This window comes from Aspergillus fumigatus, chromosome 1 (genome assembly GCF_000002655.1).
Source record: "Aspergillus fumigatus Af293 chromosome 1, whole genome shotgun sequence".
NCBI classification, from domain to species: Eukaryota; Fungi; Ascomycota; class Eurotiomycetes; order Eurotiales; family Aspergillaceae; genus Aspergillus; species Aspergillus fumigatus.
In genome coordinates, this window is record NC_007194.1 from 1,681,465 (window position 1) to 1,705,223 (window position 23,759).

General features: G+C 52.8%; 10 protein-coding genes across 10 annotated transcripts; 6 read left to right on the forward strand and 4 right to left on the reverse strand.

Moving 5' to 3' along the window:
* The first annotated feature begins 5 nt into the window (after positions 1–5).
* Positions 6–1,707, forward strand: AFUA_1G05820 (uncharacterized protein). The gene is made up of 3 exons (XM_745239.3): positions 6–110; positions 236–372; positions 481–1,707. Exons 1-3 carry the CDS (start codon positions 83–85, stop codon positions 625–627), a joined length of 312 nt encoding a protein of 103 aa, XP_750332.2. The 5' UTR covers positions 6–82; the 3' UTR covers positions 628–1,707.
* Positions 1,708–1,773: 66 nt separating this feature from the next.
* AFUA_1G05830 (DNA-binding ATPase) lies at positions 1,774–8,486 on the forward strand. Its single transcript, XM_077803842.1, has 5 exons — positions 1,774–2,073; positions 2,133–2,296; positions 2,372–2,389; positions 2,446–7,815; positions 7,877–8,486. The coding sequence occupies exons 2-5, from the start codon at positions 2,286–2,288 to the stop codon at positions 8,169–8,171; spliced, it is 5,694 nt and encodes a 1,897-aa protein (XP_077660013.1). The 5' UTR covers positions 1,774–2,073; positions 2,133–2,285; the 3' UTR covers positions 8,172–8,486.
* A 22-nt stretch (positions 8,487–8,508) lies between these two features.
* AFUA_1G05840 (uncharacterized protein) lies at positions 8,509–11,196 on the reverse strand. The gene is made up of 2 exons (XM_077803843.1): positions 10,991–11,196; positions 8,509–10,870 (listed from the first exon to the last, which is right to left on the reverse strand). Exons 1-2 carry the CDS (start codon positions 11,039–11,041, stop codon positions 8,909–8,911), a joined length of 2,013 nt encoding a protein of 670 aa, XP_077660014.1. The 5' UTR covers positions 11,042–11,196; the 3' UTR covers positions 8,509–8,908.
* A 315-nt stretch (positions 11,197–11,511) lies between these two features.
* AFUA_1G05850 (putative erythromycin esterase) lies at positions 11,512–12,903 on the reverse strand (the record flags this gene model as incomplete). The annotated part of the gene is made up of 1 exon (XM_745242.1): positions 11,512–12,903. One exon carries the CDS (start codon positions 12,901–12,903, stop codon positions 11,512–11,514), a length of 1,392 nt encoding a protein of 463 aa, XP_750335.1.
* Positions 12,904–13,143: 240 nt separating this feature from the next.
* AFUA_1G05860 (uncharacterized protein) lies at positions 13,144–14,407 on the forward strand (the record flags this gene model as incomplete). Its single annotated transcript, XM_745243.1, has 2 exons — positions 13,144–14,086; positions 14,136–14,407. The coding sequence occupies 2 exons, from the start codon at positions 13,144–13,146 to the stop codon at positions 14,405–14,407; spliced, it is 1,215 nt and encodes a 404-aa protein (XP_750336.1).
* A 216-nt stretch (positions 14,408–14,623) lies between these two features.
* Positions 14,624–16,027, reverse strand: AFUA_1G05870 (putative inositol phospholipid biosynthesis protein Scs3; the record flags this gene model as incomplete). The annotated part of the gene is made up of 2 exons (XM_745244.2): positions 14,775–16,027; positions 14,624–14,725 (listed from the first exon to the last, which is right to left on the reverse strand). The coding sequence occupies exons 1-2, from the start codon at positions 15,639–15,641 to the stop codon at positions 14,624–14,626; spliced, it is 969 nt and encodes a 322-aa protein (XP_750337.1). The 5' UTR covers positions 15,642–16,027.
* Positions 16,028–16,525: 498 nt separating this feature from the next.
* On the forward strand, positions 16,526–17,022 carry AFUA_1G05880 (uncharacterized protein; the record flags this gene model as incomplete). Its single annotated transcript, XM_745245.1, has 2 exons — positions 16,526–16,631; positions 16,691–17,022. The coding sequence occupies 2 exons, from the start codon at positions 16,526–16,528 to the stop codon at positions 17,020–17,022; spliced, it is 438 nt and encodes a 145-aa protein (XP_750338.1).
* A 310-nt stretch (positions 17,023–17,332) lies between these two features.
* Positions 17,333–17,573, forward strand: AFUA_1G05890 (uncharacterized protein; the record flags this gene model as incomplete). Its single annotated transcript, XM_745246.1, has 2 exons — positions 17,333–17,427; positions 17,483–17,573. 2 exons carry the CDS (start codon positions 17,333–17,335, stop codon positions 17,571–17,573), a joined length of 186 nt encoding a protein of 61 aa, XP_750339.1.
* A 1,727-nt stretch (positions 17,574–19,300) lies between these two features.
* Positions 19,301–21,484, forward strand: AFUA_1G05900 (DnaJ and TPR domain protein; the record flags this gene model as incomplete). Its single annotated transcript, XM_745247.1, has 3 exons — positions 19,301–19,973; positions 20,025–21,186; positions 21,238–21,484. The coding sequence occupies 3 exons, from the start codon at positions 19,301–19,303 to the stop codon at positions 21,482–21,484; spliced, it is 2,082 nt and encodes a 693-aa protein (XP_750340.1).
* Positions 21,485–22,060: 576 nt separating this feature from the next.
* AFUA_1G05910 (uncharacterized protein) lies at positions 22,061–23,557 on the reverse strand (the record flags this gene model as incomplete). Its single annotated transcript, XM_077803844.1, has 2 exons — positions 23,150–23,557; positions 22,061–23,098 (listed from the first exon to the last, which is right to left on the reverse strand). Exons 1-2 carry the CDS (start codon positions 23,516–23,518, stop codon positions 22,061–22,063), a joined length of 1,407 nt encoding a protein of 468 aa, XP_077660015.1. The 5' UTR covers positions 23,519–23,557.
* Between the last annotated feature and the right edge of the window lie 202 nt (positions 23,558–23,759).

Sequence of the window (23,759 nt, forward strand, 5' to 3'; positions counted from 1 at the left end):
ACAAAGTCGCATCCTCACCTCCGCTGTTCTAACCCGCAGTCCTCTGCAGTCCAAGTCCTACGCTCACGCCCTCAGCGACACAATGGCCTCTGGTTTCGGTCTCAATGGCGGTATGTGGTGCCCTTTTTTGTGACTTTTGAGTTGCGAAACCGCCTCAATCGATGATTCTCGGCGGTCACGATCGCTGGACTTCCATCATGCGGACTCCCCGGCTAATACTCCCGTGATTGTCCAGGTCCCTCGCGCTGCTACGGTTTTTGGCAGGAGGTTCTAGGATGCTACGTCGTCAATGCCGGAGAGGGTGAAGCCGGCAAGAAGAAGTGCATGCCCGCTCTGGAGGATTACTATGAATGCCTGCACCACCGGAAAGAGGTACGCCCGTTGCTCCCGGGAGTTCTTCGGTTCGATTTGCAATGGACTGCTATTTTGCGATATTTGGAACTCTAAATACTAGTGTGATGGTCTGACTTTGGTGTCTAGGCTCTCCGAACGATGAAGATGCAGGCCGCCTACCGCAAGGCCGAGGCCGCACATCCCCGTGAGAATGCACCCAAGGCAGAACAGATTCGCAGTTTGGGTCTGTTAGGGAAGGAAGAAGAAGCGTCTGCGTTGCTGGCCAAGTCATAAGAGGGGAATTGTACGCATATCAAGGGGTGCAGTTACACGTTTGTTGTCTTTATACTACTATCAGTCATGCTGTCGCTTTACCAAATGGAGTCTCCAACTGTACAGAAACAAAGCGTCCGGTTTCCGTCTCTGCCACTTACGAACTTTGAGCTTAATGCATCTTCAGTGGGATGTCTACGCTTAAGAGATTCACTTTTGTTTCAGAAGTCGGGCTCAAGTGTCATCGACGGTGCTTCACGGAGGATGGAAGATTTATGAGGTAAATCCCGGCCTAATATTCAGCGAAATGGTTGGCTTATATGCATATCTTTGCGACTGTATGAGGTGAATCTCATAGAGCAAGTTATCCCAGTGAATGCTGTCCATCTGCGTAGAGTGCAGAATGCGAGCGAAACGAGGTCGAGTTGATGTGACTAGAGAGAACTGAATCAACAAAACACCTGAATCCATTAGTTAATGAACTGGCGGTTTCTCTAGAGTAGTCAGAGTCTAGTAGGCCATCGAGACACGTAGTACTGTATACCTTGGGCCTTGAGAACTGTTCGTACCTGAGGTCAAACATCTTGAACGTTGCATGGTACGGAATTCCTGCCTTAGTATTGTCAACCATGACACCTGACTTGTCAACCTGAGGTATCTTTCAAGTGATCAACGCAATGCAAGTATGCACATGAGGCGATCTGGCATTTCTTGGCGTGTTGTCGGGAGATTAAACAAGCTATGAGGCGATATATAATTACAGGGACACTTCTGAAGTATATTTTGACGAACGGACTTGTTTCTGCAGAGAACTTTGTTTGAGAAACTGTAGATATGAGAGTTAATCTCTTATTTTCAATCGACAATATAACTCTGAAAGGTATCTACAAGTGGGACCTCGATAACCTGACTATGTCACCAGAAAAACCTGGGTTGCCCATGATCCAAACAGATCATCATGACCCTTTTGTGGTGTCTCATTTGCAGGAAATTTCGCTGCCGTCGATCCAGGCGAGGGATAATCACGTGACACCAGGAAAACCTTTACGGGGAGTGGAGGCGGTTAAACCTGTCTGGGACTAGCGCGCATGGTCCAAACATGGGCAGGCGCGCCCAGCCAAAGATGCCCCCAATGATATAAACAGCCTGCGTGACCTCGAGAGGAGGAAAAAAGGTCGATGATCCAAGACGGACAGAAACCGAAACAGGTCAGGACAGGTTACCTAAGGAGCCACCCCAACATTTACCGAAGGTACCATCTATACCTACAGAACAGCCACACTTGCTGACAGGCAAGCGGTACAACATCACTGTCCTGTAACCTCTGTTTTGTTTCTCATTTCTGTTTCTTTTCTCCTATTCGCCTTCTCTTATTTTCATATTCAAAGCTGAGTATTATTGTACTGTGTTCCTTAGTCTCTCCATTCACTTCTCTGTTGATGGCTGTGGCGCGGGTGTAACGACCTCGTGTGTTTTACCATACCTCCCTTGATCACTGTTACCTGCTTCCTCACTTTGGCGTCTAGGGAGGTATTCTCTTCGTCCTCTTCTTTTCTTCTTGATTGTTTTCTTATGGAACTTTTTAATACCCTGCGCGCATAATCTTTCATGATTACAGTTTCCTCTCCCTGATTTAATTTCCTATCATATTGCGCCTACGTCCGAGTTGACGACCCGCCATGACTTCCAGGTAAGTGAATCGTGTCCGTCATAATCCGGGCGTTTCCGTATCGTACACAAATGGACGCTAACCGTCTACGTTTAGACTTGATCGACTTGTCACGTGAGTTTGCGCTCCCGGACGCCGCCTCTTCGTCTACTGACCAATAATCTTTGCAGATTACTAGAGACTGGCAGTACGCCTTTCATCAGAAACACTGCTGCCCAGCAACTGGCAGATGTGCAGAAGCAGCATCCAGACGAATTATTCAATCTTCTCGGACGTATTCTACCATATCTTCGATCCAAATCATGGGACACCAGAGCTGCTGCAGCCAAGGCAATCGGTCTCATTGTCGCCAATGCAGACACCTTTGATCCTAACCAGGATGACGGCCAGGAGATCAAGAAGGCCGAGAATGACGATCTCGACGTTGACATCAAATCGGAAGAGGAGCTGTTGTCCCCGATGGACGACTCGCTCCTCCAACTGGAGCGTCTCGATCTCCCTTCTATCCTGAAGTATGGAAAGAGACTTCTCGGCAGCGCAGGTAAGGAATATGAGTATTCACTGGCCGCTATGGATCCTGCTTCCAGACTGCAGCATCAAAAGAAAACCCTGACCTCTCGCTTGGGTCTCGCCGGGGAGTACATCGAAGAGGACCTAATCAATGACAACGACCTGGTTTCGAAACCGGTTGTGAAGGAAGAACCATCTTTCGTTGCATCCCGCGAGCACAGCATTCAGGGCACTTCCCAGCCTCTGGCGTCGCCGATTGAACCCGCCAATGGAGAGGAGTCGGGCTTGAGCAAACGGCAGCTCAATCAACTAAAGCGAAAGAATAAGCAAAGCGCCAGAATGGGAGCGAATAAAGTGCGTGTAGTCGACCTGTCCTCGCGGAGAGCGTCGGAGAACGTGACAACGCCTTCGGTGGCCACGCCTTATCCCATCAAATCAGAGAATGGAGAAGAGCGCAACGGCGATTCCAAGCCAGATTATTTCTCGTTAGACCGATCCGCCGGCGATGATGAGTCGAAGATAGTCTCCGAATTTAAAGGAGCTTCGGTTCCAGAGAATCCATTACTCCAGCCAGAGTCCACAGAAGAAGGTCCCAATCCGAACTGGCCTTTCGAGCTCATGTGTGACATCCTCATGGTGGATCTTTTTGATCCCAACTGGGAGATTCGCCATGGTGCTGCGATGGCTTTGCGTGAGGTCATTCGCATCCAGGGTGCCGGTGCCGGCCGTGTGCAGGGGAAGAGCAGGGCCGAGAATGATATTTTAAATCGCAAGTGGTTGGACGACCTTGCGTGCCGTCTCCTGTGTGTGCTCATGCTCGATCGCTTTGGTGACTACATCTCAGATAACGTCGTAGCTCCCATCCGAGAGACCGTCGGTCAAACGCTAGGTGCACTCCTCTCCCAACTACCATCCCGGTCGGTCATTTCTGTCTACAAGTGTCTCTATAGAATCATTATGCAGACCGATCTCGGCCTGGAACGGCCTATCTGGGAAGTTTGTCACGGTGGCATGATCGGTCTCAGGTATCTAGTAGCGGTTCGAAAGGATCTGCTCATTAAGGATTCCAAGCTTATGGATGGCGTGCTCGAGGCGGTCATGAAGGGCTTAGGGGATTATGATGACGATGTCCGTGCGGTAAGCGCGGCAACGCTTGTTCCCATTGCCGAAGAATTTGTTAAAACTCGTCAAAGTACCTTGGGCACCCTGATGACCATCGTTTGGGATTGCCTTTCGAATCTGCAGGATGATCTCAGTGCCAGTACAGGTTCAGTCATGGACCTTTTGGCGAAACTGTGTACATTCCAAGAGGTTCTCGACGCGATGAAGGCCAATGCAGCGGTCAATCCGGAATCGTCTTTTGGTAAACTTGTTCCTCGCCTCTACCCGTTTCTACGACACACCATTACCAGTGTCCGCTCGGCGGTTCTGCGAGCCCTTATGACATTCTTGCAACTCGAGGGCGAAGGCACCGACGAGTGGGTCGACGGAAAGACAGTGCGTTTGATCTTTCAGAATCTGCTAGTGGAGCGAAACGAGGGCGTTTTGAAGCAGTCTCTTCAGGTCTGGTCAGAGCTACTAAATTCACTGGAGACCCGCGGTTCCTTCAAGTCGGAAAGCGACCTCCTAAGTCATATCAAACCCCTTATCACTCTAAGTATGGGTCCTTTCGGTGTTCCGCGATACCCGGTTCCTATGGACGCTTCTTTGTTTATCAAACCCTCGGGTCTGCCTTTCCCGTCAAGCGCTGCGGCTCCTGCCAGGTCATCTCCGGCTAGTAACACGCCTGAAGGAACTAAAGGTCGTCGGCGCAAGTCCGAGAAGAAAGAGGCGCCGCCACCTTCTGCCCACAATGTCGACGGGCACATGCTCCAAGGCGACATTGACCTAGTGGGAGCGGATACTATGCTGAGGTCGAAGATATATGCCGCAAGAGCTCTCGGCCAGTTGCTATTTGTCTGGGACCAGAACCAGCTCCCGAGTCTATGGCAGTCTATCCTGGAAGGACTCAACCATTCGGCCTCGACTTCGCAACTCGCTTCGGCCATGATAGTGGAGGAATATGCCAAGCTCTCTGGACCTAGTGGGAGGTATGCCTCTACTTTGTGTGAGAACCTACGTCCAATCATCGAAGGCGAGCGTCCTCCGTGGTATAGCGACATTGCTTGCTATCTCCATGTCGCTCGAGCACAGTGTCACTCCCTTTTGAACACCTTCCGCGACCACGCACATGTTCCCGGCTCAAGATTGCCTGTCCTCGCCGTCATTGTTCAAGGGGATCCTGAGGCTGGACCTAATGCGTTCTCGCTGTCTGACGCCGAGAAGGTCATTGGCCCAGACTTTGAGCGGCTCAAGAAGGGTCTTACTCCGGCTCAGCGCATTACCGCTCTCCAGGTCCTCAATGATACTCGCGCAACGGCTGAGAGCGCTGTCAACGAGGCCAGGAATGCCAGAGAGCAAAGAGACTTGCGTGTTCGGGCTGCTGCCGCAGGCGCTCTGGTTGCTTTAAGCGACATTCCGAAGAAACCCAGCCATATTATCAAGGGAATGATGGATAGCATAAAGAAAGAGGAGAACGCGGAACTGCAACAGCGCTCTGCCACTGCTATTACCAGCCTTGTCGAGTACTACACCACTTCGGCGAAGCGGGGACCCGTCGACAAAGTTATCGGTAATCTTGTCAAGTACTGCTGCGTGGATACTTCTGAGACCCCCGAGTTTCACCACAATGCGATGCTCGAGAAGTCTATCCTCTCGCTCCGTAAGGAAGAAGACCGGCGTGATCATCCAGATGCTGCCAAGTTTGAGAGAGAGGCCAAGGAGGCTCGAATCATGCGTCGTGGCGCCAAAGAAGCTCTCGAGCAGTTGGCCGTCAAGTTTGGTTCTGAGCTTATGGCCAAGGTGCCTAACCTCGCTTCTTTGATAGAACGACCACTGAAAGAAGCTCTTGCCGCCGACGAACTTCCGGCGAACATTCGTGATCCCGAAAACGAACTTGGCCAGGAAGTTGTGGATGGATTGTCCACGTTGCGTGCCATCCTGCCCAAATTTCATTCGGGACTTTACCCCTGGGTGGTCGATCTCTTGCCGCTTGTAGTAAAGGCGCTTCAATGCAACCTTTCTGTCATTCGATACGCAGCCGCCAAGTGTTTCGCCACTATCTGCAGCGTCATTACCGTCGAAGGCATGACCATGCTGGTTGAGAAGGTCCTACCTATGATCAACGATGCTCTGGATGTCCACCACCGTCAAGGCGCCGTCGAGTGCATATATCACCTGATTCACGTGATGGAGGACGGCATTCTGCCTTATGTCATCTTTCTCGTCGTTCCTGTGCTTGGCCGGATGAGTGATTCGGACAACGAGGTCAGGCTGTTGGCCACAACGTCTTTCGCAACCTTGGTGAAACTGGTCCCGTTGGAGGCTGGAATTCCTGACCCACCTGGTCTGTCAGAAGAACTTCTCAAGGGACGTGACCGGGAAAGGCAATTCATGGCGCAGATGTTGGATGTCCGAAAAGTCGAAGAATTTAAGATTCCCGTGGCTATCAAAGCGGAGCTTCGACCTTATCAGCAAGAAGGCGTTAACTGGCTTGCCTTTCTCAACCGCTACAACCTTCATGGCATTCTCTGCGACGACATGGGTCTGGGTAAAACTCTGCAGACCATTTGCATTGTCGCCAGTGATCACCACATGCGGGCGGAAGAGTTCGCTCGGACTCAGAAGCCCGAGGTGCGAAAGCTTCCTTCGCTGATCGTCTGTCCGCCGTCCCTCTCCGGACATTGGCAGCAAGAATTGAAACAATATGCTCCATTTCTCAACTGCGTTGCTTACGTCGGACCACCTGCAGAGCGGTCAAGACTGCAGAGCGCTCTTCCCAACGCTGACATCGTTGTGACATCCTATGATATCTGCCGCAACGACAACGAGGTCCTCAATCCGATCAACTGGAACTACTGTGTCCTAGATGAGGGTCACCTTATCAAGAACCCCAAAGCCAAGGCTACCATCGCAGTCAAGCGTTTGCTTAGCAACCACCGTCTGATCCTTTCGGGAACTCCTATCCAGAACAATGTGTTGGAGCTGTGGTCTCTCTTTGACTTCCTGATGCCAGGTTTTCTTGGCACGGAGAAGGTGTTTTTGGATAGATTCGCCAAGCCTATCGCGGCCAGTCGCTTCAGCAAGTCGTCTTCCAAGGAACAGGAAGCGGGAGCATTGGCAATCGAAGCCCTGCACAAGCAGGTTCTTCCCTTTTTGCTCCGTCGCCTCAAGGAGGAAGTCTTGAATGACCTTCCACCGAAGATCATCCAAAACTACTACTGCGACCCCAGCGAGCTCCAAAGGAAACTGTTTGAGGATTTCACCAAGAAAGAGCAAAAGGCTCTCCAGGACAAGGTCGGAAGTACCGAAAAGGCCGACAAGGAACATATCTTCCAGGCCTTGCAGTACATGCGTCGTCTCTGCAACTCCCCCGCGCTTGTCGTCAAGGAAGGCCACAAGCAGTACAACGAGGTTCAGCAATACCTTGCTGCCAAGCATTCTAACATTCGAGACGTTGCCCATGCGCCTAAGCTCAGCGCATTGCGCGACCTGCTCATCGACTGCGGTATTGGTGTTGACTCGCCAAGCGAGGGCGATCTGAGCGGCGCCAGCTATGTCAGTCCCCACCGAGCCCTAATCTTCTGTCAGATGAAGGAGATGCTGGATATCGTGCAAAGCGAAGTGTTTAACAAGCTGCTTCCGTCCGTTCAATTCCTCCGGCTCGACGGCAGCGTGGAAGCTACCAGGCGTCAGGACATTGTCAACCGGTTTAACACGGATCCCAGCTACGATGTGTTGCTTTTGACGACCAGCGTCGGTGGTCTCGGTCTGAATCTGACCGGCGCCGATACAGTCATCTTCGTGGAGCACGACTGGAACCCACAGAAGGACATCCAGGCCATGGATCGCGCCCATCGTATCGGCCAAAAGAAGGTCGTCAACGTCTACCGGTTGATCACTCGCGGCACCTTGGAGGAGAAGATCCTGAAGTAAGTCTAAGTCCCCATCCGACTGCCTCAAGAGAAACTCGTAACTAACCATTTCTTCTAGCCTGCAACGATTCAAGATCGACGTCGCCTCCACAGTGGTCAACCAGCAAAATGCTGGCCTTGGCACAATGGACACAGACCAACTCCTTGACCTCTTCAACCTAGGCGAGACGGCCGAAACAGCCGAGAAGCCTAGCGACGCGGCTGGCAACGAGGTTGACATGGTCGACATCGACGGCAACGTCAAGGAGAAGGGCAAGAAGGGCTGGCTCGACGACCTCGGCGAACTCTGGGACGACCGGCAGTACCAAGAGGAGTACAACCTCGACTCTTTCCTGGCTACCATGAAAGGCTGATCTTATCTGTGGTCTTTCTGTTTGCGGCTGTTGGCTTGGCGTCTTCCTCGTTATTTCTTTCTACTGGCGTTGGGGCTGGCTTGCTTTGGAAGGGTCCGGGTGCCTTAAGACGAGACGAGACACGAGAACACGGAGGATAGACATGACACACGGGACTGAAGTGAACTCTTCTCTTTTTTCCCTTTCCTGTTTGTTTCACTATGATGATTTGTTCCCTTTTCTTCCCTTTATCCAGAACCTTTTAATTCCCTGTACTCTTACTCAAAACTGTTCTGTACATATACAAATAACATCTTCATGGGATTTTACGATTGTATTGTGGTTCATCTTCTACATTGACGGAGCAAAGAAATCAATGGTATTGGTCCGTAGACCTTGAACTCAGGAATTCCAATCTCGTACCCGTACAGACAAAAAAAGGAAGAAGAAGCAGTCTTAGCCTGAGCTGGTGGCTATCATACTTTCGATCAGAATCAATCAGCCACATCCAGAGAAATTGTAGGAGGAAAACACAGACACCGTCATACGCCGGTTCATAGTCCCAGTCAAATGCAATCCAAGCGCCTCAGATGAAAGGAAGAGGGACAAAAGCAGACCACTGAATGAGAAACATAGATACACTAGACGGCAATGCAACTGTACGATCGTAGCCACTGTAGCGGTTTCAAAGAGGTGAATGATAAATGAGCATGGCCATCTATGCAGGATTAGAACATTTGCTAAACAGGATGCGTGCCTCAACGACGGTGCTTGGGCTGAGCGAGCATGTTCAGGCGACTGATGCTGAGGACGCCTCGGCTTTTCGCTCTGGCGCTGGCAGGTGTACCCGTACGGCTGGAGATCGAGGAATTGCGGACAGGGGTGTGAGTACGGGCCTTGGTAGGGCTGAGGGAGGGAGGGGCCTTTGCAGGAGATGGGGCGCTGAATTTGAGTCTCTTAGCACTGCGAGGATCTGAAGTGGAATCCGCAGGAGGCACATTCTCGGTGTCCGCTTCATCCTCAGTCGCGCGGTGTCTCTTCTTGTTACCAATGCCATGGGGCACACCCGCAATGTCCGGTAAGGTGGTAGGCTTCTTATTGCCCATTCCGTGCGGCATACCAGCAACGTCGGGAAGAGCGATCGACTGGGTGTTGACATTCGATGGGCGGACATGACGGATGGTTGGAGTGCCATCCTGACTGGATCTGATAGCAGCGGCAGAGGTCTTCTCCGGTGTCAGAACGGGCAAGGTGGGATACACAATGTCCGACGTGGCCTTGGAAACAGACACCGTGATCTTAGATGGCGAAGGAGAGGGCTGGTCCAGCTCGCTGTCGACTTTGGCGACTGGTGACTTGGTGGTGGGAGTAAACTCGACCCGCTTCTTGGGCGAAGGAGTCGGAGCGGGCTCTTCAGACACTGAAGGCTCACGAGATGCCCCCAGAAGGAACTTGGAGGTGAAGTCCGGAGCGGCTACATGAGTGCCTGCAGCGATCTTCGTAGGGTCGTGGGAGAATAAGGGCTGATGACGGCGAAGGATGGATTTGAGACCACCCAGTGTAGGCAAGTTGCTCTTGATACGCGGGTTGAAATCGGTCTGGGGAGTGTGTGGGATGCCAGCAGGCTTCGAGACCGGAGAACGTGGAAGCGAAGGGATCATGCTGGTCCGAGGTGGTTTGAGGCTTACGGATGAGGTGCGTGCAGCAGAGGCTCGCGTGGGGGTCATCAAGGAACTGCGAACAGCAGACCTAGGACGTGGAAGAGTCGTCTTGGGGGTCTTTTTGTCTGCGTCAGTGGTCGGATGCCGAGTCGAAACGTCGTCGGTCTTGTCCTGCTTGACACGTTTCGCACTTGGCGCGACTGAGGCAGGAGAAGGCTTCGCCGTCGACTTGAGAGGCGACTGGCGCCTGGAGTCGGCTTCGTTAAAGCCCGCTTTCGAGTTGGTCCGCTTGAGTGTCGCCCCAACTGGCTGGAAGCGGCCTGGCGCAGCTCGGAACGCGGAGGGATGGTTGGCGATGGAGTCCATCTTCTTGAACTCCGCCATATGAGCGCTACTAAAGCGGCCGGACTTGCCCTTGGGCTGTGCAATGCGGCGGTCTTTGCCTTTCAGTCCCTCGGCGCCACGATCCGCAGCATCTTGTTTGTCTTTTTCCAGAACCATTTGGGCCTTGATCTTGGCGACATCCTCACGCACGCTCTCCATGAGTTTCTTTGCCTCATCGCTGAGCTGAGACTCTTGGCAGGCAAATTTGAACTCGAATCCAGGAGTGCCATACTGGCTCAAGGGGGAGGCCTTGGCTTTGCTGGGGGTATCGGTGGCCACGGTTTCTCTCACCACGTTTCCATCGGCATCCTTCTTGACAGGGTTGAAACCCAGGATGAGACCCGAGTCCGCTTGCTTCGTGGTACTCTGGTGAACCTTGCTCGGATGCATCTCGTCATGGGATGGACGGGTTATGGCGCTAGTTGGGGTCTTTGCTCCGATCGATTTCTTCGCACTAGAGGGGACGGGAGTTCCGACACTGGATGGCTTGGTTGGAGTCTGGATGGATTTGGTGGGTGTTCTGGCGGTTGTGTGAGACTCGACATCGCCGCCTTCGTCGCGTTCCATCACAGCAGGAAGCTTCTTTCTCTTCTTGCTCCCGTCTTTGTTTGTGGTGCTTTGGCCGTGATTTTCGTTGGCGTTGTCATTGAGTGTCTCGGATTGAGACTGCGGCTCCTACAGTGAGAAGCGAGGGTTGTCAGTACTATTGGACGTAAAGACATCTAGCTTCAAAGACTATTGATAGACGGCCTCGACAGCTTCAGGCACATCACATTTGCCAAGAGGGGTTCCCACCTCTGTTGACGCCTTTTGGCCTCTGAGGCGGGCGGACCGGCGAACCGCCATGATTGTGGACGTAGAGCAGGGAGGGGAGATCCAACAACAGGAATCCGCGATGGATACAATGCTTAAAAGAATGACGGAAGGAACCAAAAGGTAAGAAAGGAGGCTACGTAGGACACGTATCCGAGGAAAGGGATGGATAGCTGAGGGCGCAAGGGAGACGAAGCTATTCGGGAAGCGAGAGTGTAAACAAAACAACAGAACGCGGGCGGTGAGCTTTTTTTTTGACGTCAGTTGCTACAGAGGACGGAGTGAGAGCACCACCACACGTGGTATCATCATATCATCAGCATTGCCACCCTCTATCGCATCATAGCATGACATGACATGATGCAAGAATCAGTCGATTATAATCTCTACTTCTAGATAGCTATTGTTGTCTGCTGACTATCCCCTGTCTACATTTCATTGCGACATTTGAATCACTAACCACAGTACTAGCAGACAGTCTAGTCAACCTCTGATCAAATACACTATACGCCAAAGGGATAGGTCTCGTCCTGTCCTAAGGGAGTCTTTGGCTGCACCTTCTCCAGTGGTTTCACGGCTTCAGTAACGTCGAACCAGATATACGCGTCGAATTGGTTGTGGAGATATGCCTGCGAGTAGTGCGAGATACGCTCCGTATCCGGACGATAGATGACCCCAATGAACCGCTCCAGTCGACTGTTTTCAGCGGCCATCGCCGTACGCAAAGCTGGATCGAGGTGTTCCTTGCGCAGATCAATCACAAAGCTGGGGATCCCCGTATCGTGGGCAATGGTCTCCCAGCTGTCATCACGGGACGGCCGCACCTTCATCACCTGCATATCGTCGTCCCATTCGTGGGCGGCGGCCACGGTGCCAGTATGCGTGCCACATCCGAGGATTGCGACATTCTCACGGCCAAAATTCTCCCGGATCAACTGGCCGATATTCACCTCGTTGCGGCGCGTGCCCATACTGGTATAGCGCGCATCGCCGCAGTGCGAGTTGTGCGCCCAGACGATGGCCTTGGCACCAGCGGGCTTGTGCCGGAACAGCCGCCGCAGAGTATCAAACATGTGTGTGTCACGCAGGGTCCACGAGGAGGCGGAACTGTAGTACATGGCCTTGTAGTACCGTTCCGCGTCGCGGACGACAAACGCATTCTGCTCGCCGCTGTGGAACTCCTCCCCATCACGCACATCGTGCTGCGCGTATTGCAGGCGCTTGTCCAGCAGGTCGCGCAGCATCTGCAGCACGCCGCTCTCGCAGTCCTCCATCCCCCGGAGCGAGGCCAGCCCGTACGCGGACGGTTCGTCCACCCAGGGCTGGAGGCAGCCGTACCGGCGGCGAGCCTCCTTGCCCGCGGGTGGATCCACGCGGTCCAGGTAATCGATGACGGCGCGGATCGACGCGCCCATGCTGTAGAGGTCCAAGCCGTAGACCCCGGCCTTCTTCTCGTTGGGCAGTTTGGCGTTGCGGTTGCGCATCCACTCGACGAGATCCTGCATCTCGCGGTTGCGCCACATCCAGGTAGGAAAGCGCTTGAAGGGCTCCAGGTCGCGGGCCTTGCCGCCAATGCCCGCCTTGGGGCCGGGACGCTGGCGGACGTAGCGATCGATGGCCTCGGCGTCAGGCCAGTCTGCCTCAAGGGCCACCATCGTGTAGCCATGCTGCTCGATGAGCCGCTTGGTAATCTCCGCGCGCGCGGCGTAGAATTCCGACGTGCCATGACTGCCGTCGCCCAGTAGGACGACCTTGTAATTCCCAAAGTTATCAAAATGCGAGCCGAAGCTGGGGTCCGAGATGGGCGGCAGCGGCTGGGCTGCCTCGGTGAACAGTTGCTGGAGTTGCGCCATCATGGGCCGACGAGAGCTAAAGAATCGTTGAACAAACTGCATTAATCAGGGCAGCATTGTCGATGGGCTAAGGAGTCGGATATGCGCCCTTCGACTACTTATATACTCAAAATGCTTATTTACTAGTGGTGGCCAGCGGCGAATGAAATCACCTCCTCGTCAGCTTCTCTCTCATGATGACTTCACCGTGGCATATGGTACCAGAACCTCAAAACAACGCATTATTATACCATGTAACCCGGTAGATAATAGAAAAATCCAAATCCCTCCGCGATTCAGCAAATGAATAATCTCCGCGGCATCTTGCCCAGATTTAAATCCCCATCCCTATCGTCAGCGAGAGTATTAACAAGAACAACAACAAATCGCTCCCTCACAATGGCCACGCCCTTAAGCAGCCCCTCCCCGCGCCTCGAGCGCTTCCAACAAGCCGTCGAATCCCTCTACGGCAGCTTCTCCTCCATCGCAGACCCGTCCGCCTGGACCCCACCGCCCAGCTCCGGTGGGCACCGCGGCCGCTACCTCTGGACCGACGCCTTCGGCGTTCTCACCCTGATCACCATGCACCGCGAATACGAGAAGGCGCTGGCGAAGGCGGCCCAAGCGCCCGACGATCGGTACCTTGTCCTCGCGCGGCGCGTCGTGGCGACCGTGCATGAAGTGCTGGGCTCCACGCGCGACGGCAAGGCGCGGCTGCCCGGCGCAACGGCGGCGAACCCGCTCGGCGGCGGGCTGCGCATCGGGAAGATGGACGAGCACGGCCCGGACGCGGACGGCCAGTACCACCATTACCTGACGGTGTGGATGTTTGCGCTGAACCGGCTGTCGCTGGCGACGGGGGACCCGGCGTACAACGAGCAGGCGGTGGCGCTGGCCAAGGCGATCCACCCGCGGTTCTTTGTGCATCGCGAGTCGACGCGCCCGCGCATGGTCTGGAAGATGGCGATGGATTTGTCGGCGCCGCTGGTGGCTTCCGAGGGGAATCTGGATCCCATCGATGGGTATGTGGTGTTTCGGCTGCTGCAGGGGGCGGCGAAGCAGGCGGGTAGAGGGGCGGTGCTGGCCGAGGAGATCGCGGACTACAAGCGCGTGATGGAGCGGAAGGGGCAGCATTTTGTGTCGAGTGATCCGCTGGACCTGGGGATGACGCTGTGGACGGCGCATTGGTTCTCGGAGAAGGAGGACTGGGCGGCAAGGTTGGCGGGGCGGTGCTTCGAGCAGATTTGTATTTCGTGTCTTTGTTTGTTTTGGAGGATGAAGCTGATGGACTACAGATGATCTGTTTGAGATCAACCGCTACCTTGAACGCAATATCAAGTACCGGTTGGCGTTTCGCGAGTTCGGGACGTGTATGGGCATCCAGTGCCAGGCGGAACAGACCACTGAGAAAGACCGCTCGGTCGACCTCAAGGTGTATGCTGATGCCATCATCGCGGCCTGGGATCCGTACATGGAGCTGTCTCTCGCATCCGACGTGCCGCCAGATGATCTGCGGCCCATCACCCGGATCATGTATGCCGCAGCGTTGATTCCTGGAGGTGAGTAACAGCAGCCGGAAAACGAACATGGGGAAACTGACAGCAGGTGCAGCCTTTCGCAGCGGGTATCTGGGTCCTGAGCCGGAGTGTCCAGAGAAGTAGGTATGGCAGAAAATGATGATATACACGGTTGCATTCAGAGTATCTATGCCGATGCAAAGAATGAAATGAAAAAGAAGTCCCTATTCGTACACAAAGTCTAGCACGCATACGTATCGTCATTCCTATACGCCGGGAATTCCAACGATATCCCTCCACGACGGCACGCTCAACGGCAAGACGTATACGACGTAGACCGTCCCAAGAGCAATCAACAGCCCGGACCACTACGCCATTAGCAATGCATGACCTCTCTTCCCGGATAAGAAAACATACCTTTTCCAACCAGGTGTGGAACCAGATCGAAGTCATGAACAGCATCCACCATCCCAAACCTACAACAGCCCCAACCAACCGTAAAGACCAAGTCCGCATCCAATCCCCTTGCTCCTCCTCACTCTGACCATCAACCTCCCCATCCACCTTCTTGTCCGCCTCCGCCCCCACAGAAACAGCCCTCGTCGCCCCAACAGCCTCAAAAACCAGCATCGACGTCGCCAGCACAAGCATAAACACATGCCCACTCACATCATGGCCCCCCGTCCACGAACCCCCAGCCGCCTTACAAGCTGCCGCCGTAAACAACTTTTCCAGACCCGCAGAAACAGATCCCGCCTGCGCAACAGCCACCGCCGGATTGCCCGACGTCTCCGCCACAACGCGCTCGCATTTCCCGCCCGTAATCACAAAACTGCGGTCGATAATTGGGGGCCCGAAGAACCATTGTGTCATTAGGTACCACACTAGCGTAGCCACGCTGTATCGGAGCGCGGCCTGGACGAGTCGACGCGGTTGGTGTGCGGAAGGGGCCGTGTAGGCGGGTTGCGAGACGAGCAGGGACAGAAAGGCGAGTGTGGTCCAGATCCAGCCGACCTTGACAAAGTAGAGATTGAAGATGTTGTCCTTGCGGGCGAAGTAGTTGACCGGGTTTGGAGGGGAAAGGTTCACGTCGGTGGTGATGGAGGGGGCCAGAGACGCGGGACGAGCGGGACGGCTTTGTCGGGAGCCTCGGGCTGTGGGAGAAAGGATGGAAAAGAGCGATCCCACAAGTAAGGTCACTGGATAGATAAGAAGAGCTGTCGTTGGAGGCCGCATTGTGGTGGTAGATGCAGTCGAAGGGGGAGATCGCTCTCGTGAAGCCATCTTGCCGGTCTATGTGTTGTCTTGCGGTCGAAACCTTTCGTTCTATTCCTTGCTGTGAAAGACAAAGCTGGAACTTGAAGACGGAAAGTGTAATATTATACAATCGACCACGAAGACAAACCTAGTCCAACATCATGTATCCTCTATATGCAGTATGCAGTGGTGGCTGAGGAAAGATTCAATCCAGGATGACGTCGATGGGTGTTTTGGCGAAGTTCTTGGCTTGGCAAGAAGGCTAGTGTGCCAGCTTATGTCATTCCTGGGTCTATACCGAGTAGTCTCCTATCTATGAGAGTGAAGAGACTGCACTAGGTACTCCGTATATCCGGTGGCATGTCTCGATCCCAAGACGCAGGGACTGGGAAATGGCTGCGAGAAAGGCCTTTCCTATCCTTCTAAAGATTATGGGGGCCCAATCAGAGGTGAGAAAGGCAAGGTCGAAGTTCATAAGCTTGGCAGTCCCTACTGAAATGACAAGTACACAAATCTAAGGAAAGAGACATGCGACTATCCACAAAAAGAGCATGGCTGCAGGAAGAGTCGGAAGCAGGAGGATAGTCGCGGGTCAAAAGCATGCTCTGGTCGTGAAATGGACTCGCCGTGCAATCAATGCATAGTGACAGCCCTAGGTACATGATACTACTAGACAGAAGCATGGTATTCTTATCCCCTCCAGACCAGAGCATCCATAGTAACTTACCCCTATGTTTCAATGCACTAGATAAACAGGACATGAATCATAATGCATGATGATACGCGTCTTACTACCCTCTATATCCAGCTAATCTAAGCTACCTTCTGAAGCACGTGCACTCTATAACCCTATCTCACCTGTGTCTACAGCTACAACTACAGCCACATTCACGGGATACAATTACAACAATATGAACACTACTATCACTGGCCGCATGCTGCTGCAGCAAGCAGAGTTGCAGGTTCCAGCTGAACAAAGCCCCCAGCATGGTCATCATGAGCAAGATCTGCACCAAGGTAGGTCTTCTGCTACCAGCCCGGCCCCAGACTGACCTGAGTGCCGATCGTATGAATAGAGTCCATCTTTCCTTCGAAGCTGGCTATGTGTTATGAGACACTGAGTGTCAATGATGCCGACGAGAGAGTCGGTGGCCGAATTGAGCGGCGCGGAGAGTGCCAAGCATGTAACAACATGGCTATTCCTGTTTCTGCTCTGGAAGCGGCCGTAGAGCAGAGCAAGACTGTGCTCGGTGAACTCGTCGACGTTTTCAACCAGCCCCATGTCTCGACTGCAGGTACGGACTGGCGGGACGCTATCAGCGAGCTGCTCGAATCTGCTAGAAAAACCGAAAGTCGTTATTCGGGTGCTCGGGGCTACGGGCGCCGGCAAATCGTCCCTCATCAATGATCGCATTGATGAGAGGAGGCTGGGTATAAAGATGCGGTGACAAAGATGGAGGGGACAAATTTTCTTCTCTCACCCATTGACACCAAGCTGACAATCTCAGGGAATGCAAGAATTGCAGATTCAACTCTTTGCTAGCCTGCGCAAGACTTTTGCAAGATTCATCTTGCAGAAACTGGAAAAATGGCAATCACATACACGCTCCGCCTTGGACTAATAGAATAGACTATGCTTGTCAGCATGACATTAAGGGATTTAGGGAAGTAGCCGCGGATTGGGATGAAAATTTGCATTGGAGCACCTACCGAGCGATATGCCGTCGCAGCAGGGTCTGGAAAGGCTGTGTAGATCACCCCCGCCAAATAGCCATGAAATGCTAAGTGTCCGTCAGAATTGGAACAGCGAGGTGTAAGTAATGCTCGAAGCACATTGTTGATGAACAAGGAGACTGAACTATCGACAGGGCCCACCCCATGCTGGACTATATCCGCTCCTACTGGATCAGGTCAGATCTCGAATACCAGGAAGATGACCAACCGCTGGCTTCGTATTAGGACGTTGAACGAAGAGATCCCACTGCATCTCGAGATCTTTTCCCTGAATACCAAAAACATGCCTGCATATCTTCCACAAAAGCGTGGTTGAATCTGTGGATGAGAGAATTGTGCGACGGAACAATGCAAAGCTGCAGAAAACGCTAGGCACGGCCATCGCCACCTTGAAACACCAGCTCAAAAAGACCGAGGCATCCCGCAGAAAAGGCCAGAATACTGCGAACTGATTGTTCGTTGGAGCGATTGCGGCAGAGCTTGAAGGAACGTTCTGACAGTGTGCGAACGAAGCCGGTATGTCCTTCTTATCTTTTATTCGTATCGTGACCTGACGAAATAAGGGACTGAAATGCTCAAATGGATTGCAAGCTCTCATGGAACGTAGAGCCAACGTGATTGGAGCACAAACCCTGTAAAAAAAAAGCCCAACAAGTATCTGAAGAGCTATCCAGCATATTGAAAAAGATCGAGGGCAAATTTTCACTCGTACGAGCTGGCGCGCGATTACCACATTACCACACAGTGATTATTACACCACAGATGATCAAGCTCGCGAAGCAAGAAATGCTACTGAAATTAGAAGTGGCTGAAGCCATTCGCAAAGCAGAGAAGCATCTCATATTGGTCGAACGGAATCTCAATGAATGTCGAGAATGGTCCAGCAACTCCGAACGACTCTCTGGCAGCGGTGGGGACGGGCCATAAGCCAAAGAGCAGACCTGGAACCAGGAGGGTCCAGAGAAAGATTTATTCTGATTCGAAATGTTGGTCAAATCTGAGTATTAACCATGCTGTCGTGCTCCATTCCAAACCCTTGGGTTCACCCACCAAAGCCGCAGGATCGGGTACGTGTCGACCTTGGACTCGTTTGTGGGCGCTTGGGCCAGTGGGTGATTCGCCAGTAGTCAATGCTTCATTCAACTGTTGTCAAACACTATCTAGGTAGTAGATAGTCTAGATCATCTTTCACTTGCAGATGGTTCATTATTTTGCATGCAATGGACGATGGAAAACTCTCTGTTTTATCCATAGAAAAGGGACAACGTCGGACCTGTCTAGGCTCTTCATCTCGAGGACTTCATAGATGGACTGACTCTACCTGCGTCAGACCCATGGCTAAACGCCAGTACTTCTGTCCCGTCCACGGAAGAATGGACGAGCTTCCACAAATGCACGCTAAACAAGCAGCAGCACTTGATCACGTTTACCAGCCTCCTGGTTTTCTCTCTGAGGCTAAGTAAATGGGGTGGAGGATTGATCACAGAATAGATAGATATAATCCGAGAGAGTGATCAGAGACGATAACTAGCCATTCCTTGATACTCTAAAATTCGTTCTTCGTCAAGGTTGTTGATGAATTGACAGCTCACTTCTCTGCTATACAACAAGGTAACACAGTACTCCGTCCTCGAGAGCACATGACTTCGGCATCAGCAGCATCAACAATTTCTATTATGGCATCCTTCTCCTGCTAACCACGTCCCATTCACGATCCTGTGAACGCACCGTGAATTGATTTTGGACATCCGATATTCTTCTGGATCTCGTCCTCCCACCTCTGTATTGTTCACGATCGTCTGCTCTCGCCAGTATACGGGCGGAAGAATACCAAGATAAACATTTCCACCGCCTTCGCCGACATTCGATACCCTCAGCCAATCAGGGACTGCAATTCTGATAACCAGAAAAAGACCAGAACAGGAAAACGCCGTAAAGAAGAAGAAAAAGATATGGTTCTTCCTCACCTCTTTGCCCGTCACAAATCCAAGCGATCCACTTCATCCAAAGAGGATTCGAAGAAGACTTCATCGCCAAAAAGTCCTCCTCCATCGACGGAGACCCTTCCTTCTCGGTCGTCCTCGACTTCGACGTCTTCGTCTCGCCACACCCCCAGTCATCATCCTCATCATCTTCGCTCTCCCTCCACACCCACCGCCGACTCCCGTTCCTCTTCCTCATCATCTATTCATCCACCGTCCTCTCATTCCTCGAGATCGTCCAAATCCAAGTCGAGATCCCACACCTCCGCTAAATCCAAATCTTCCTCGTCCAAGGACGCCGCCGCCGCCGCGAGGTTCAGTTTCCCTGCTTCCCGGCTCTCCTCCACCTTCGATCGTTACTCGCACGATCCCGACTTTCATCCTTTGAATCTTCACCCCGACGAGCTACGTCGTTTATCCGCCATGGCTTCTGCCGCCGATCGCAGTTCGATGGATATCGATTCGCCTGCCTCTCCTTCCCAGAACATCAATGGTGTGAACGGCGTTCAGACTGACCGGACTCCTACCCCGCCGCCGCACAAGTCCAATGGCTCGGTCGCCGAAGCCGACTCATTCAAATTGGCGGGCAATAAATTTTTCAAGGACGGAAATTACAATCGCGCAATTGAAGAGTTCACCAAAGGTGAGTATGCAATTTTCGTCTCTAAAATAATCCACAAGGCTAATTAGTTAGCCATTGAAATCAACCCCAGTTCCTCCATCTACCTCTCCAACCGGGCTGCGGCATATCTCTCTGCCAACCGCTACCTCGAAGCGTTAGAAGATGCCGAGCGCGCACTGGAGCTCGATCCCGACAACTCCAAGATCATGTACCGCCTGGCCCGCATTCTGACTGCGCTGGGGCGTCCGTCCGAGGCTCTCGAGGTTTTATCCCGTGTTCAGCCCCCCGCCTCTGCGACCGACCGTGCCGCTCCAGAAAAGATGCAGCGCTTCATCAAACAGGCCGAGGAAACCTTGGCGGAAGATCGAGGTGTGTCGATGGTGCTATTCTGCATTGAGCAGGCACGGCAGCTGCTGGGCCGTGGAGTCAAGGAACCCCGCAAGTGGACTCTTCTGACCGCCGAAGCACAACTGAAGATGGGCAGCGAAAACTCGTTTAGGAAAGCGCAGGATATCGCCATTTCTATGCTCCGTGAGAACAACCAGGACCCTGATGCCCTCATGATCCGTGCTCGTGCGTACTACGGCTTGGGAGAATCCGAACAAGCGCTGAAAACGCTCAAGATGTGTCTGGGTCTGGATCCCGACATGAAGCCGGCGATCAAGATGCTGCGCACTGTCCAGAAGCTCACCCGCACCAAAGAGGAAGGAAACAATGCTTTCAAGGCCAAGGATTACCGCAAGGCTATCGAGCTGTGGTCCGAAGCGCTTGAGGTGGACCCTCAGAACAAGGACATGAATTCCAAGATTCTGCAGAACCGAGCTCAGGCATACATCAACCTGAAGGAATACGAGAACGCCATCAACGATTGCAATGAGGCTCTGAAATTGGATCCCTCGTACGTCAAGGCGCAGAAGATGCGCGCCAAGGCCTACGGTGGCGCCGGCAATTGGGAAGAGGCGATCCGCGACTACAAGGCGGTGGCCGAGGCCAACCCCGGTGAGAAGGGCATCCAGGAGGACATTCGCCGCGCAGAGTTTGAGCTGAAGAAGGCTCAACGGAAGGACTACTACAAGATTCTGGGTGTCTCCAAGGATGCATCTGAGTCGGAGATTAAGAAGGCCTATCGCAAACTCGCCATCCAGTACCACCCCGACAAAAACCGGGATGGTGAGGCCGGCGACGAGAAGTTCAAGGAGATTGGAGAGGCCTACGAGACTTTGATCGACCCTCAGTAAGTTATCCGTTGGCTTTGATGGTTCTGGTAGGTTCTAATATCATATAGGAAGCGCGCTGCCTACGACAATGGCGACGATCTCATTGACCCTGCTGAAATGTTTGCCGGCCGTGGCTTCGGTGGCATGGGCGGCATGGGCGGCATGGGTGGTATGGGTGGTGCCACTCACATCAACATCGATCCCAGCGTTCTCTTCAACATGATGAACGGCGGTGGAGGATTCGCCTCGGCCGGTGGCCATCCTTTCGGCGGCCACCGCCAGTCTCAGGGCTTCCCTGGTGGATTCCCTTTCTAAAACTCAAGACTCAACCCGACAGTTTCAACCACGATAGATGGAAAAGGTCGTGAAGCGATGTGTTTGATACCACAACGACGATAGAACTCTTTTGCATTGGTCTTGCCTCTTTCCATCTGCATAATAGGCCACTTCATACATAGTGTGTCTTTCTACAAAAATACGTCCTGGGTGCATTGCATTGATGGTTTCGGACTGCTCCTGATGCCTCATGCGATAGATTGGCGTCCCTTTCGTTTTCTTCTTTTTCGCCATTTTTGTTTCCACTTTGATCGGCCTGATGGTATGCGGGTCGAGGTTCTTTTGTCATTTTGTTTCGCTGGCTTGCCACATATGAGTGGGATTCGAGCGGAAGCAAATCATTTTGATTTGAGGCGTGACGGCAGTCATTGTAAGGCGTTAGATACTCCATGTACGGTTACTGATTTTGATGGGGCATGATGATGCTTCCTTGTGATATGAATGACATATTTTCCATGGTCGAACACTTACTGGGTTGTGTTTAATGGACATGAATATGCCGTTGCTGGTTCATTCACTCTTCCAAACTACGACTTTTCTGAACATCGAATCCATTCACCCAACATAAAATAGGATTGACCCCTCCTTGGATCTGAAGCTTACGTCCATCCATCCTCCTAGTCGTCTTTTGTCGTTGTCATCTTCCTCAATATCATCATCATCCTCATCCTCATCATCATCACTTTCCTCATCGTCATCATCGTCATCGTCTTCCTCATCACCATTGATCCTCCTCGTCCCAACCGTTGCATCAACCATCCCCTCTCCCGACTCCACAACTTCCACTCCCTCCCCTCCGAGCCTTACACTGCCCCCTTCAGTACGCACATGCACATTCCCAGCCCAAGCAGCCGGATACGCAACCTCCATGCTCCCATCCCCCCCAACATGACACCCTGCCACGAAGTAATTGGCCACAGCATCGTCACCAGCCTTGGAGCGCAAGCCAGCTTTGGAGCGCAAGATATAAGGCTCGGTAACATGAACCCGCTGCGCACCGGTCCCCGTCCCCGTCACGATCGACACATTCCGCCACATCTCCCTGCTACAATCCTCGCCAACCCCACCAATGACCGGAATAAGCATAGCAGTGATATCGCCACTGCCCGAAACCAGCCGCGCAGAGCGCGAAAAGACCATTCGACCGGCAATGGGGCCCGAGTCTGTCTGTATGTCGAGCTCGTACGGCCGGGCCGGTAGATCGCAGGTTTTCATGATCTCGTCATGTGGCAGTGAGTCGTTACCGTCCTGGTGCAGCTCCAGCTCCAGCTCCATGGCTAGTTCAAGGTCCGGGAGGACGGCTGCCTCTGGCGCGGTGAATGAGATGGTGACTGTCCCCGAGAGGGAGCGGATGTGCAGCCGCGCTGGCTCGAATGGGTGGTCTGGGTGTGCGGGCTGCGGGGCGATGGCTACGGTGATGTTACCTGTTGTTGTGGTGAGGGTTAGGGAGTCGTAGAGGGGGTACACGCCGTGTATGTTCCCGGCGTTGGAGTCGATTTTCATTCTCCGGTCATTGGATGTAGGTGTAGACGCGGGGCTACCCCCGTCACTGGTATTGGTGCTGGTGTCGGGGAGATCACCGGTTTTGGGCGACTGCTGCAGTCAGTCAGTAGTGTTTACCATCATAGATGCAGGTAGACTCACCTTTGCACAATACCGAATGACATTATAAAGCACTGCACTGAACCAAACAGCTAGAACAGCCTTGAGAAGGAACAGCAGACAGGCCCGTCTGGCCCTTCTGGCTCGAGTATGGCTTCGCTTGAACCTTGGGGTCCATTCATCATCGTCAACCGTGAAGATAGAGCCTGGCCTGGGGCTCGGGCTCAGGCTGGGATTCTTGATGTCTCCCATTTCGAGCTCTTTCATCCCGTCTGCTGGTGCGGTTTCATAGTCTTCAGGCTTGGGTAAGAGGGGAGCTGCGCTATGAGATTGATCCTCGTCTGGCATTGACAGTTGACAGGTAGATGCAGAGTCATGATGATTGTCTGAAAGACCGATCTCGGACATCATATCGTTTTAGACTGATTTTTTTTTTTTTTTTTTTATTTTTTTAAGTATTAATTAGGAGGATTGCAGAGCAGGTAATAGCAAAGGTCGCTCGCAGAAGAGCGATGGTAACTCGCAACTCGCAACCTGCAAGGTCAAGCTACAGATTGTAGATTACGACATGATGAAATGAGCAAACGAGCAGTCTTGTCTGTTCAATGATGAAGCTGTGACGCGGCATACGATGCGATGATGATGGTTATGA

What these genes read in the sequence shown, in the direction of transcription:
- AFUA_1G05830 (XM_077803842.1), top strand. An exon ending in TTGGAGGAGAAGATCCTGAA is followed by an intron (nt 7,816 to 7,876) that starts GTAAGTCTAAGT and finishes CATTTCTTCTAG; the next exon opens with CCTGCAACGATTCAAGATCG.
- AFUA_1G05840 (XM_077803843.1), bottom strand. Translation starts at nt 11,041, where the DNA reads ATGGCGGTTCGCCGGTCCGCCCGCCTCAGAGGCCAAAAGGCGTCAACA. An exon ending in GCCAAAAGGCGTCAACAGAG is followed by an intron (nt 10,871 to 10,990) that starts GTGGGAACCCCT and finishes TTCTCACTGTAG; the next exon opens with GAGCCGCAGTCTCAATCCGA.
- AFUA_1G05820 (XM_745239.3), top strand. Translation starts at nt 83, where the DNA reads ATGGCCTCTGGTTTCGGTCTCAATGGCG. An exon ending in TGGTTTCGGTCTCAATGGCG is followed by an intron (nt 111 to 235) that starts GTATGTGGTGCC and finishes GTGATTGTCCAG; the next exon opens with GTCCCTCGCGCTGCTACGGT. An exon ending in GCCTGCACCACCGGAAAGAG is followed by an intron (nt 373 to 480) that starts GTACGCCCGTTG and finishes TTTGGTGTCTAG; the next exon opens with GCTCTCCGAACGATGAAGAT.